Genomic DNA, 13,925 nt, shown 5'->3' with positions numbered 1-13,925 from the left:
TGCAAATTCTCATCCATTTGATGACTTCCCATCCATTGTCATTCCTCTTTCCTAGGCCCTTTCTCATCTTAAATAATAATAACTCCTTCCTAACCTAATTTAAAGACAGACTTTCAGGCTTAGGCAAAGAGGAAGGCAGGTCATTGTATATAAAGCAATCTATCAGACAATTATTTGTGATTTTTCAGAATATAATGAGTGATTTTTCTGCTGCTCAGCTAGTCTGTTTATTTCTGCTAAAGGGAAAAGCTATCCTAAGCAGGTACCTTTGGATTCTACTTCTGTGAAAATACAGGTTGAAAAAAAAGTTGATGTTATCTTCAGAATCCTGAAGAGGAAAGAATTAATTTTAAATGGAATAAATCTACAAAAAGTTAAAAAGACTAGATCTGATAAAGTCTTTCTAGAAAATGTAATAAGATAAGCAAAACTTTCTGATCTATTTTTAGGTCTAAAAATAAAAAATGTAATTGAAGGGTAGGTGATCATATGGAAACACAGATAAAAATGATGGAATATATTTTGCAATTATGGCTCCCCAATGTCTTTGGCTGAATGTGGTTATTTTCTTACCTAATTAGTGTAGACTACCTGGTTTTAGCACAGAGAAGGAGCTATCTAACCCTTTATACATTTGGAAATGTACCACATTTCTAAGTATAGGTCACCCACACTAATGTGTCACCTAAAGATGACTGTGGTCATCTGTGAAAGGAAAACAGAGTTCACCACAACCCTTTAGCTCAGAAGGACACTAAAAATGACAGATAAAAAGAAGGCTTCTACACACCTGCCTCCCTGTAGAGGAAGAGCCTTCAGGTCCCAATGAACCAATACATGGAAAGTGGGACTAGTGGGAGGAAAGATGAATGGCCTTGCACATAAGATCATCAACCAATTGGCACATATTGTTCACCTTGTGCTATCTCTTTCCATTGGCTTCCATGGCACCACCCTCCTGGTCTTCATCCTTTGATCCTGGCTGCCTCTTTCCTATGCATGTTGCTGCGCCTCCTCCTCCTCCTCCACCTGTCCACTGACCATAGGAGAGGCCCAAGGCTTACCTTAGACCCTCTTCAGGTCGCATTCTCTTTCTTCTCCCTAGGGAATCTCCTCCACCCCTAACACTTCATTTATCTCCTACACACAAAGGCTCCCACATCTCTGCTCAGAACCCTCCTCTAAGCTCCAGGATGTATATCTTACTTCTTATAGATTCCTCCTGATTTTCTCAAAAGAAAAGGGACCTCAACTTCAACACGTCAAAAGTTGAACTCAGGATCTTTTCCTCCAAATCTAGGCTTCTGGGAATTCTGAGATCAGTGAAGGAGCCATTATTCATCCTATTTCTCTAGACACCAGCATCCTAGAAGTTGTTCATCACACCTCAGATGGTCAGTTCATCGACAGACCTGTCACGTTTGCTTTGTAACATCTCCAAAGTCTGTTGACTCCTCTTCATCACTATCATTAACACCCTACTCCAAGTTCTGGACTCTTCCCACCCTGCAGCCTGTTTTTTCCCTGGTGGCTAGAGTGACTGTTTTAAAATATCAATCAGACCATGTCACTCCCCTGCTTAAAAGCCTTACATGGCCTCACATTGCTCTCAGAGGAAGATCAAATGCTCTAAATGCTTTTGCCTGTCTCCTTCTACAGTGTTACCATGTGTCATGCTCTCTGCTCAGCCAAGTTGGTTTCCTCCCCTTTCCCTAAATACACAGTGCTCCCTTCAACCTCAGGGCCTTTGCATATGCTATTCCTTCTGTCTATGACATCTTCCTCTCCTCCTTCTCTACCTCTTGTTATCTGCCCCTTATCATCATGTCCTTAGTTCAAATATCAACTTTATGAAGGAGTCTTTCTTGACATCTCTCACACCAGATCCAAAGACATCACCCTAGTCTATGCTCTTACAATCCCCTGTACTTTCCTTTATATAACTTATCAACAACTAGTTGATAGTTGTTGTTAAGTTCTGTATTTATTGTATTGTATTATTACAGAATAAATAGTTCTGTATTTATTGATGTGAGTTCCAAAAACAATGATCTCTCCCCGCATGTTGTAAGTCCTGCCACGAACGAAGGGATCATGTTTGTTTTTGCTTTGTCTTGTATCTCCAGGTTTTGTTGAGGTGCTATGGATATAAATATAAATAAAACCACAGCCTCTACTTTCAAGAACCCTATCAGCTTTAGTGAGAGGCCCAAATGTTTTTATGAAATAGTACAGTAAGTACAGGGCTGGCAGGGAACATCTTTTCAAGGCTTGGTTTACCAATCTCTGTTAGAAGGAAATAGTTAAATTAACTATGGTACGTCTTCCGATGGATACCATGCCCCTGTAATAAGGACAGAGAAAGCTCTCTATGCACTGACCTGGATCAATACTCTTGACATTCTGTTAAGCAAAAAGAGCACTGTAAAATACACAGACACACACACAACCATAAATACATAGAGTACGCATTCATTTTAAGAAAGGGAGTAAAATAATAATGCATATTCAGTTTTGTTTACATCTGTATAAAGAAACTCTGGAAGGAACAAGGAAGTAATAAAAGCATTTACCTTCAGGGAATAAAAAGAAAGACAAGAACAGGAATGGGACAAAGATTCCTCAGTGCATACTTTATGTTGTTTTGAGTTTTGAATCATATGTATTGCTTATTCAAAAGAAAAAGAAAAAGCTATAAGAGATAAAGTCAGAGAAGGCTTCTTTTAATACATGAGGAAGAGTTGGCCAAAGACAGAGAAACAGTTGTGGACATTCCTCTGGCTACCCCAGTATAGCTCGTGCCCTCCTTAATCACCAGGGAGGCTGCATGGAATTCCTTTATTCCTCTGGAATCACCCCCAAAACTACTAAGCTGCTTTTTAGCAGGATGTTACTGTTAATGAGCATGCAATGGCCATCTCCTAAAATCACAGAGGAATTGCAGAATTCACACTCAGAGAATCCTGCCCACTCTTCTCTTCCCATTGTCAATGCCTCTTGAAGCCAACAGTGATATATGGTTGAAATGGCTTTGTGAATACCATTGTTAATGGAGGTGGCAAAGGATGCATACCTGTTATAAAAGAGAAGCATTTTTAGCTAAGTGCTCTTTTGCAATTCTTACAAGCAAATATGTGAGCATCTGCTATATGCCAGATACCACAGTCAGCGTTATGTGGAGGCTTTGAGGATGAATGGAGAGTCTGGGAGAAGAGAAGGGCACCAGCATACCAAGTGCCTGCCATGTGTCAGGAATAACATGTATTGAATCTTCTTAAGAAACCAGAAAAAATAACTTTGTGTCATTATCATTCTGGATAGGGGATGAGGAAACAGTGCAGAGAAGTTAAATATTTGCTCCAGGACATAGAGCTAAAATACATCCTTTTGATTCCAAAGCCCCTGGTTTGTTTGTTGGTTTAATTTTTTTTAAGAGATGGGGTCTCACTACGTTGCCCAGGCTGGAATCAAACTCCTGGGTTCAAACAATCCTCCTGCCTCCACCTCCCAAGTAGCTGCGAATACAGGCGGGTGCCATCAACCCTGCTTCCCTGGTTTATATCTCCCATGCCTCAGGGCTTTTGCAGTTACTGTTCCTTCTACGTGGATTACTCATTCCCAAGATATCCACCTGGCTCGCTCTCTCCCTTCATTCAAGTATCTGCTTAAATCTCACCTTATCAGGGAGGCCTTCCCTGCCTTGCCTGTATAAAATTCCACCCTATCCCTCTGTTCTCTTATATAGTTTTAAGTTTCTTCACAGCACTCATCATCATTAACACAATTAATAAACAAGACATAAATATTATGTTTATTTATTTTGTGTACCATCTCCCTTGATTAAAATGTAAGCTCTTTGAGGGCAGGGATGTTGTTCTGTGCACTGCAGAATCCCCAGCATCTAGAACTGTGCTTGGCACATAGTAGATGGTGGTGGTGGTGGTGGTGGTGTTGTTTGAGATGGAGGCTCACTCTGTTGCCCAGGCTAGAGTGCAGTGGCACAATCTCGGCTCACTGCAACCTCCACCTCCTGGATTCAAGCAATTCTCCTGCTTCAGCCTCCCGAGTAGCTGGGACTATAGGCACGCATCACCATGCCTGGCTAATTTTTGTATTTTTGTAGAGACAGTGTTTCACCATACTGGTCAGGCTGGTCTCGAACTCCCGACCTCAAGTGATCCACCTGCCTCGGCCTCCCAAAGCACTGGGATTAGAGGCGTGAGCCACCATGCTCAGCTTTGTAGTACATGTTTAATGCATATGTGTCCCTTTATTCCTCTTGAATCATCCCAATACTACTAAGCTGCTTTTTAGCAGAATGTTACTGACAGTGTGTGTGTAACAGGAGTCAAAGCGGCCATCTCCTAGGATCACAGAGTTCCAGATCTAAGAAGGACTATAGAATCCACAGCGAGAGAATCCTGTTCACTTTTCTCTTCCCATTATTAATGCCTCTTGAAACCAACAGTGATATATGGGAAGTGTGGCTCAAATGGCTTTGTGAACACATTTTTAATTATTTGGTGAATGAACAGACTGTATCTAATGGCCCATGGGTCACAATCTGTGCCTTCGAGGAGACGCCAGTGATGGGGGACATGCATGGAGACACAAAACCAAGGTGGGCCAAGTACTTTAATAGGGGAAGAGGAGGAAGCTATTCAATATACTCAAGTGGTCAGAACAACTTTCCAAGGGAAGAGGCAGGGAGCTCTCCTGAAGGATTAGAAGGGTTCTGCAGGTAGAGAAGAGAAAGAGTTACAGATAGAGGAAAGAGGAACTGCAGGGAAAGGAAATGATGAGCTGACTGGTCAGCAAGAGGCCAGTGTGGCTGCTGAGCCAGGGCGTGGGATGTGTGAGAAGGCCATGTGGGGCTGGACCTTGAATGACATGCTGGGGACCATCGCTGTCCTCCTGTCTGTAACAAAGAGACAGTCACATGTTTGAGCAGGAGCCATGATCTACTATGTTTTAAAATATTGGTAATAGGGATAAGGTTATTCAGAAGAATAAATGCTGCCCTTTTCTGGGCACCGACCATGTGCCAGGCATATTATATGCATCTTCTCACTTCATCTTCCCAAAAAGCTTCCAAGGTAACTGTTATTCCCCTCACTAATAAGGTAGCGGGGTTGCCTGCCAGCTTTGAAGATGCTCAAGGTCACACAGATCATAGGATGAAATGAAGATTCATTGCCTTGATTTCCAAAACCCAAAGGCTGTAGTTTTCAGCCTCAGCCAGTGGTTGCCTAACTAGATGGTGGAGAGGTCCCATGAGGAGCTGCTCATATTAGAATCTCCTAGGAGTTATAAAATAATACAGATTCCTAGACTCCATCTCTGGCAATGCTTACTCTCCCAGTCCGGCCAGGGGCCCCCAGATCTGTTCTTTTTAAAGCTCTTCAAGAGACTCATGCATATCCAGGAGTAGGAGCCACTGTCCTTTGCCTTGCTGAAAGAGGGATCAGACATGGGGAACACTGGAGACAAGGAAGCAAGAGAGAACAGTGTTTTACTGGTACACAGATGAGGTTGTGAAAGTGTGAGTTAAGATAACACTGGTGCAAATGCAAATGAGAAGGTGAGTTGATGGCCTCAGAGATTCAAAAGAGAATCGACAAGACTGGTTTACAAAGCGACCCTGAGTGGCTGAGAGATTGAGATGCTACTATACAAATAAATGATGCAGGTGATGGAACATTTCTGGACAGTTCCTCTCCTATGTCAACAGGCTAAATCCCATAGCTGCATTCTCTAGGGACCCTCTGAGCTTTAGCAAAGAAAAATTTGGTAATTCACCAATCTCACAACCAACAAAGAACAATCCCAGCCAGGGGCGACTTGGAGGAGGGAAGAGGGAAGGCAAACCCCAGAAGCGAGGAACTGCCACCTCTCTCTCCTGGCCCCTCGGCAGCAGACATCATTATTTGATGACTTATTTCTCAATGAGCAGGTCTCAGAATCTGCAAAACCCTGTTCTACGCTGTTCCAAACAACAGAAGTTGGCAAGTAGGCACAGAAGCCTATTTGCCATCTGGGTTACCTGGCTGGCTATAAAGGTAATGAGATGACAATCAATTACCATGGCAACCATATAAAAATAAGGCCCAATCTCCTCTCTTAGCTTCAAATGAGAGCCTGCCCATCATTTTCAAGGTTAGCTATAGCATCCATGAAAAAAATCTCTGAGGCAGAGTTGAATATAACAGAAATTTATCGCATAATCTGAAAACGTTGCTTCTTGAATTTTCCTTGTTCAACAAACACATTTCACAAGTCACATGCAATAATGTATGTCAATTCTTGGGTGGTCTGTGAGCTGAGAGGTGACGTGATGGAATTACTTCTGCAGCAATGTCCCAAATATGTGCCAGGAATTCCCAGCCCCGGGCCCTCTGCCGCACACCAGAGAATTCTTAGCACCAGAGTAAGCTGTTTGGCAGGGGTGGCAGCCACTGGGGAACACGGGGGTGGAGCTCCCTAACTCCCCAAGAAACCCAAAGCAGATTAAGAAATTGTGAGCTCACTGACAGACTGTTTTACTTTTTCTTCAGTAAGAAAACTTGACTCACTCTGGGAACAGAATCAGACGGCTAATGGGTGAAAGCCCACAGCCTGGGTGGCCTTGAAGCCCAGGCCAGCCCCATCAGCTCCTAAGAGATCCTGCAGGGATGGCTTCTAACAGTCTACTTCTTTCTAAGGAGGGTATATGGACCCAGGAGCTGAATCCAGCCACTTGGCCATGACACTGAGCCAGTATGACCCTGCTCACTGCTCATGTCTTCCCGATTTTCATGGGAAAACCTTATGAGCAGGGAATTGTACGTGCTTTAGATGTCTTCCTTGGCTCAATCCCACCCTCCAGCCTGCCATGGGAAGGCCTTGCCTTCCTAACAGAATGTCAATTTTTTTTTTTTTTTTGAGACGGGGTTTTGCACTTGTTGCCCAGGCTGCAGTGCAATGGCATGATCTCGGCTAACCACAACCTCTGCCTCCTGGCTTCAAGGATTCTCCTGCCTCAGCCTCCCGAGAAGCTGGGATTACAGCCATGCACCACCATGCCAGGCTAATTTTGTATTTTCAGTAGAGACGGGGTTTCTCCATATTGGTCAGGCTGGTCTCGAACTCCCAACCGCAGGTGATCTGCCTGCCTCGGCCTCCCAAAGTGCTGGGATTACAGGCGTGAGCCACTGCACCCAGCCAGAATGTCGAGTCTTAATGGGGATTTAATTATCTTGTCTAATGGCACTGTGAAAAACCTCTAGGAGGAGATGACAGTTGCCCACACTGAGGGGTTTCAGGCATAAGTATGTATAAGAGAAACCTGTGGGGTTTGATAAATTGCAGATCGCCCCCCACTTTTCTGATCCAGAGATCTGGGGTAAGGCTGAGGAATAATTATCATAAATATCCTCCCCAAGGGATTCCGATGCAGGGATTCTGTAGATCAGGGTTTTGAGGCTCTAAACTTCAAATCTGTAAAACAGGCACAAGCTATGCCTGCGTGACCTGCTGCCCAGGGGAGCCTCCAGGGAGAGCTGTCAGCCACTGCATCTGCTGCCTAATTGGCACTTGGCCTCTTAAGAAAGAAAATCTTTCAGAGCATAACCATGGTGGTTGGCTTTTGAACTTGCCTGCTCGAGGTATAAAGTTCATACAGTTCTGGCTTAAAGTTTAGAATGTAGCTTTATTATTATTTTTAAGTGAACTTGAAAGTAGCTCTTCTTTTAGAGCATTGAAACCAAAGCTTTCTCAGTGACGTCATCAATGTTTCTTGTGTTCAGTCTTGAGAGTTAAGAATTAGCTGCAGATGTATGATACTTTGGGACAAGATTATTTTATGGAAACAGCTCAGTAAGCCATGAAGCTAGTTTCTAAGAAAAGGAAAGGAACAGAGAGGGCAGGGACTTAAAGGCCATCCCGTGGCATCACCGTTCCTTGAGTCAACAGCCGACCTTATCCATCTTTGTGGCCCAACTCCAAGCACAGTGCCTGGCTTAAGGCAGAGACTTAATATTCATTTGTTGAATGAAGGAGTGACTAAATTAATGAACACTATAATTTATATAAAATATTGAGAGAGCTGATTTCTTACGCTTCTAAATTTCTTAGCCAGATATTTATGGTTGCCTTCCCAGCATCCATTTTCATCTTCCTCCTTCCAATATTACTCCAAATTTTCCAATCATGTTATACAGGGTTATATGGGGTTGATCCTTTCCTGAATTCCAGTAGTGAGTCCTGATTGGTTTAGGGCAGTCAGCACATCCCTGACCACAGTGATAGAGTCAGGAATGGGTAACCCAGGTCAATTAAGACTGAGACTCAATTCTGAGACTTTGTTAGATGTGTCAAGAAAGTAGACTGTCCCTTTGCCTGTTGCTTTTGGATAAGGAAGCACAGCCCTGATATTGTTGATAGTTACAGGGGGATCCCAAGGGAAGAACATAGTAAGAGTAGAGTGAAATCTAGGAAAGCGGAGCCAAGAAAAGAAGAAATATACACTGGATTTTGGTAATGTCATTTGAGTTGCTGGAACAGTCACGTCTGAAGCCAATGCCTCTGCACTTTTGGCTTAAGTCAATCAATGTGATTGAGAGTCGTATTCTGTTGCTTGCAGCCAAGAATAAAACGTAGAAACCGCTTCTTAAAATCAATCATTAGGATGGGCGCGGTGGCTCACTCCTGTAATCCCAGCACTTTGGGAGGCCGAGGCGGGCAGATCACGAGGTCAGGAGATCGAGACCATCCTGGCTAACACGGTGAAACCCTGTCTCTACTAAAAATACAAAAAAAATTAGCCGGGTGCAGTGGCGGGTGCCTCTAGTCCCAGCTACTCGGGAGGCTGAGGCAGGAGAATGGCGTGAACTCGGGAGGCGGAGCTTGCAGTGAGCCGAGATAGCACCACCACAGTCCGGCCTGGGTGAAAAAGCGAGACTCCGTCTCAAAAAAGAAAATAAATAAATAAATAAATCATCATTAGAAATTGACTAATTTTCTTTTATTTTTAAATTAAAATTTTTTTTAGAGGCAGGGTCTCGCTGTTGCACAGTCTGGAGTGCAATGGTGTGATCGTAGCTCCCTACAGCCTCAAACTCCTGGGCTCAAGTGATGCTCCCACCTTAGCCTTTTCGAGTAGCTAGGACTACAAGGCATGCCACCATGCCTGGTTAAGACAAATTTTCTTGTAGGAATAATGCCATAATTGGGGCTAGTGCTTCATAACAAGAATCTGACATTAAATAAGTCAAATTTATGGCCAAAAAACGTCAATGAAAACAAGGACATAGCTACTTACTTGTCTAATCATTGCAAATAATAAATTTTTAAACCAAGTCCTATGCTATGGCAAAAATATATTGTCTCTAGTAAATATATGAGAGAATTGATAGTACCGAAAATTGCTAGAGTTTAAAAAAGCGTGTGATGGAAGAATATGGAATCCATACATGATATAATGAGTTAGACATCAGAATCTAAAATTAACCTCTCAAAGGATAATTTGTGAACATTTCAAAGAGAAAGGCTTGGTAATTTCTGGGGTTCAGAACGGGTTTACCAAGTTTATTTAAAATAAAACAAATTCAATATTCTGATAGCTTTGTTGGACTTTCATATCAAGAAATGATATCATTTTAGCATATTTGGATTTTTTAAAAAGCATCTCATGAAGGCCCTCAGATTCCTTCTCCTAGTCATCCTTCAAGACCCACACGCAAATTTGACCTCTTCTATAGTCTTCTTTCCCAGGAGATAGAGTAGCATTTTGTTACCAGAATTCATTTGCATTTTAAGTTTATTGGTTTACATCTGTCTCCTTGATGAGATTGTACATTGGAGGGAAGTATAAGCCACATTTTATTCATTGTTGATTTCTAACACTTATTCTCTGACATTTAGAATGTATTTGCTGAAAGATTAAACAAATGGATATTCTTGGGAATAAGATGGAGTAGCACGAGCTCGATAATTCATACGTGGTCTAACACCCAAACTCAAATAATTCATGGATCCAGGATGACCGAAAGAGAGTTCTTCCTCACTGGTGGTCTGTAGGGCTGTGGTCAACATGTTTTTGACGCCGTGGATGGCATACTCCCTTCACTTTTGGAGAGCTACATCACTAGATGCTCTCAAATAGAGCCTGGATGACTATTAGTTGGATATAATAAAGAGGAACTTTTGCAAGTAAAGTTTTATGATTATAGAGCAAATTTTTAAAACACACAACTTGGTTATATCCAAAAATCAAACTTAAAACTAATACAGAAGGGTTAAAATTGATACTGTTAAATTTAAGTAGCAAGGATTTTCCAGCTTCCTCAAGACATAGAAGTACTTTTAAGAGATGTTATTGGGTGGCCCAGGGTCTCTTAGAAGAAGGCAAAATGAATTTGAGCCAGTGCCATCTTTTCGCTTCAGCAAAGCTTTCGGTGGTGGCATTCTCTCAACAAATATTTATTGGGTCGTTAATGTACGCAAGGCCATGTGCGAGCCAGCGTGCAAAGCACAGTAAGTCATGGAACACCCAATGCCTCTCACTACAGATATTCTGTTGATTTACTGTCAGAGCTCTTCACACTCCATTAGGAAACAAACAAACAAAAACATCCAATTACTAAGTCATTAGCACGGCCTTTCAAAGTAGAAGATCGGAATACAGAGCATTAGATTGGAAGGGCCCTTAGAGACCCAGCACAGCCCCTTTATTTCACAGATGGAAGAACAGACTTATGTAACGAAGAACAAGGTGCCTCTGTATGTGCTGACAAGGAGAGATAAAAACCAGATGTTTGTGAAGTGAAACAAGCAAGCTGAAGGACACAGCATAAAGCCATTTTTACACAACAACAACAAAAATGCCTAACATGAAGCATGCACTTTTAAACAATCAGAAGGATCTGCCTCCCCAAATTCACAGAGCTCAGCTACTGGGAAAGGAGAGAGTGGACTGGAATATGAGGTGGGGAATTTGTGGATGTTGGGAAATTTTTACTCTCAGTTTTATGTATTTCCCTAATATCTGTCTTTTATGTAGCTTTGTATTGCTTTTGTAACAAATACGTACATACATATTTATATATGTGTGTGTGTGGCTGTGTGTATATATTATATATCCATATATAATATGTGTATATATGTGTGTGTGTATACATGCACATAGGTATATATAAGATTCTGAATAGAATGGACAAGTCTTGGACACGTGCAGGCTGTGGGTTCCACTCAGAATGCTACCCCACTAATTTTTGTGAAAACTTCACCAAGTTACTTAGCCTCCCTGAGCCATGGTTTCCTTACATGTGAAATGAGATAATAACAGTCTCCATAGGCCTGGTGTGGTGGCTGATGCCTGTAATCCCAGCAATTTCGGAGGCCGAGGTTAGTGGATTGCCTGAGCTCAGGAGTTCAAGACCACTCTGGGCAACATGGCAAAACCCATCTCTAATAAAAATACAAAAAATTATCTGGGTGTGATGGCGCCTTTAACAGTCCCAGGTACTTGGGAGGCTGAGGGGGCAGGATCACCTGAGCCCGGGAGGTGGAGGTTGCAGTGAGCTGAGATTGCGCCACTGCACGCCAGCCTGGGTGACAGAGCGAGACCCTGTCTCAAAAAAAAAAAAAAAAAATAGTCCCATCTGTGAGAGCTGTGGTAAGAATTCAGGACTTGGCTGCTTGGTGCGGTGGCCAGCACAGGGCAGGTTCTTGATGGGGAGTGGTAACCCTGGCAGCTTTGTTAGGAATGCTAACGATGACAGCAGAAGCGCAGCCTGAGCCAGGGCCTGCGTCCCCTGGCTCTGGACACAGTGGGCTCCTCCTACCACAGTCCTGCCCTCTCTCACTGGGGAGTTCCTGAGTCAAGCATATAGTACTAAGAAAAGAGGAGACAAGGCTTAGGCGATGACAGCCACCTGCCTTCACGAGGGGAGCTAGGCGGGTAACTGATGATCAGGCAGGATCTGTTTTTAAGAGTCACCCTTGGTGACCAAACATGTTCTTCGCTATCTGTTCATTTTTCAGCATTGATGTCATATGATATTTTATCCTTAGAATGATTGGCCAAAAACATAATCCACAGAAGTCAACACATTTGCCCTTGCCGATCAACTGTGTAAAAAAATAAATAAAAGTGGCCGGGCGCGGTGGCTCATGCCTGTAATCCCAGCACTTTGGGAGGCCGAGGCAGGCGGATCATCTGAGGTCGGGAGTTCGAGACCATCCTGACCAACATGGAGAAACCTCGTCTCTACTAAAAATACAAAAAAATTAGCCGGGCATGGTGGCGCATGCCTGTAATCTCAGCTACTTGGGAGGCTGAGGCAGGAGAATCGCTTGAACCCAGGAGATGGAGGTTGCGGTGAGCCAAGATTGCGCCATTTCACTCCAGCCTGGGCGACAAGAGCGAAACTTGGTCTCAATAAATAAATAATAAATAAATAAATAAATAAAAATAAAGCCCCAAACTGAAAGGCAGAGAGTCAGAAAGTCCACCCCTCTTTTCTAAGCATTTTTGAAATGGGCCACAGCTGGTTCTTGGAGGCCTTGGTAAGAGGAGGGGGCTCCGTTAATCCTCTCTGACTAATCTTTTTCCTCAGTGGAAAGAAAGATTTGGGTTTTCAGTGCTGTGAGGTGGGAACACTTGTGTGCACTACATCGCTGGCAACAATTGTTCAGAAAGGCTGGCCTGCTAACGACTTCTGGGGAGATTTTCATTTCAGGTACTCACAGTATGATTTCCATATCGGAGGCTGGTATTCTTCAGCATCTAGAATGAAAAAAAAAAAGAAATCCATCATCAGCCTGAATGTCAAGCTGTCAACATGTGTCTTCTCTGGAGGAACAACAGTCTGTCCACAGTACTTGCATGCGGGTCTCAGGGGGACTCTCTTCTCATTTAGGGAGCAGTTCCAGACACAGGGGAGGGGATGTGCATGGAAACCTTGTGGACTCAGCACCGCTTTCTTCAGCTCATGTACTGTGGCAGATCAATTGCTTAACAATTTTCATAAAGCCCAGTAAATCAAAAAAGATTCTTAAAGCAATTAACTTGATTATACCCTCTAGTAATCCTTTCAAATGGTATTTACTTAACTTGGCATAGTAAACATATAATTTATCTCACAGTTTCCAATCAGACCTTTAGCCCATTTATTAAGACGTGAGGGCAAGACGCAAAGCGGCAAGTATGTAGTATTAAATCTGCAGAGCTGTGCAACTCAACCAACTGAACTCCTAAAATCCTCGATCTGACAGCAGAGACACTGATGATTCCATTGGAATTGCATTATTTCTTTGAATTAACTCCAACGTGTGACTTAGAAAATTTCCAGAAACCTCTGAGCAATCAGAAATGTCAGACTGACAGAGTTACAACAAAGTGGAGAGGCTGAAATTGTTATTCATCCATCTAGGAAACAGACAATGAGAGAAAACCTGCTTGTTCAGTCAACTCAACCATCCCAACGCTGACAGCTGAATTTATAATTCTGATGCAGTTATTAGAGTCGTCCTGCACTCACAGCTATAAGGCCTTGGGAAAACACGGTCTAACTCAAATAGGAGAAAAAAATCCTTTTTTCCAAACTACAGAACGTTGATGTGAGGGAACCTTGAGAGTTCTCTAGTTCAGCACCTTTAGATATGGAAACTCTGTTCTCATCATCCTCTACCGCTGGTGCACCACAGAGCCTGCCCTTAGACTACCCTCGTCCTTGTGTTCCTGTCCTGTTAAACTTTTCTTTCTTTTTTTTTTCAGACGGAGTCTCGTTCTGTTACCCAGGCTGCTCACTGCAACCTTCGCATCCTGGGTTCAAGCGATTCTCTTGCCTCAGTCTCCCGAGTAGCTGGATTACAGGTGTGCGCCACCACACCCAGCCAAATTTTTATATTTTTGGTTGAGACGGCATTTCGCCATGTTGGCCAGG

At 43.0% G+C, this 13,925-nt stretch overlaps 1 protein-coding gene across 6 annotated transcripts in view; it reads right to left on the bottom strand.

Annotated features, from left to right (window-relative positions):
• Positions 1-13,925, bottom strand: part of CHN2 (chimerin 2) — a 316,889-nt gene that overhangs the window by 145,958 nt on the left and 157,006 nt on the right. For all 6 annotated transcript variants that reach the window (XM_055347250.2, XM_019031141.4, XM_055347251.1 and 3 more), the window contains one exon: positions 12,728-12,766. In XM_055347250.2, coding sequence (XP_055203225.1) covers positions 12,728-12,766 — 39 coding nt within the window. The remainder of the gene's footprint in view (positions 1-12,727; positions 12,767-13,925) is intronic.

The sequence above is a fragment of the Gorilla gorilla genome, chromosome 6 (genome assembly GCF_029281585.2).
Source record: "Gorilla gorilla gorilla isolate KB3781 chromosome 6, NHGRI_mGorGor1-v2.1_pri, whole genome shotgun sequence".
NCBI lineage: Eukaryota > Metazoa > Chordata > Mammalia > Primates > Hominidae > Gorilla > Gorilla gorilla.
This window is presented reverse-complemented; position numbering and strand designations above follow the sequence as displayed.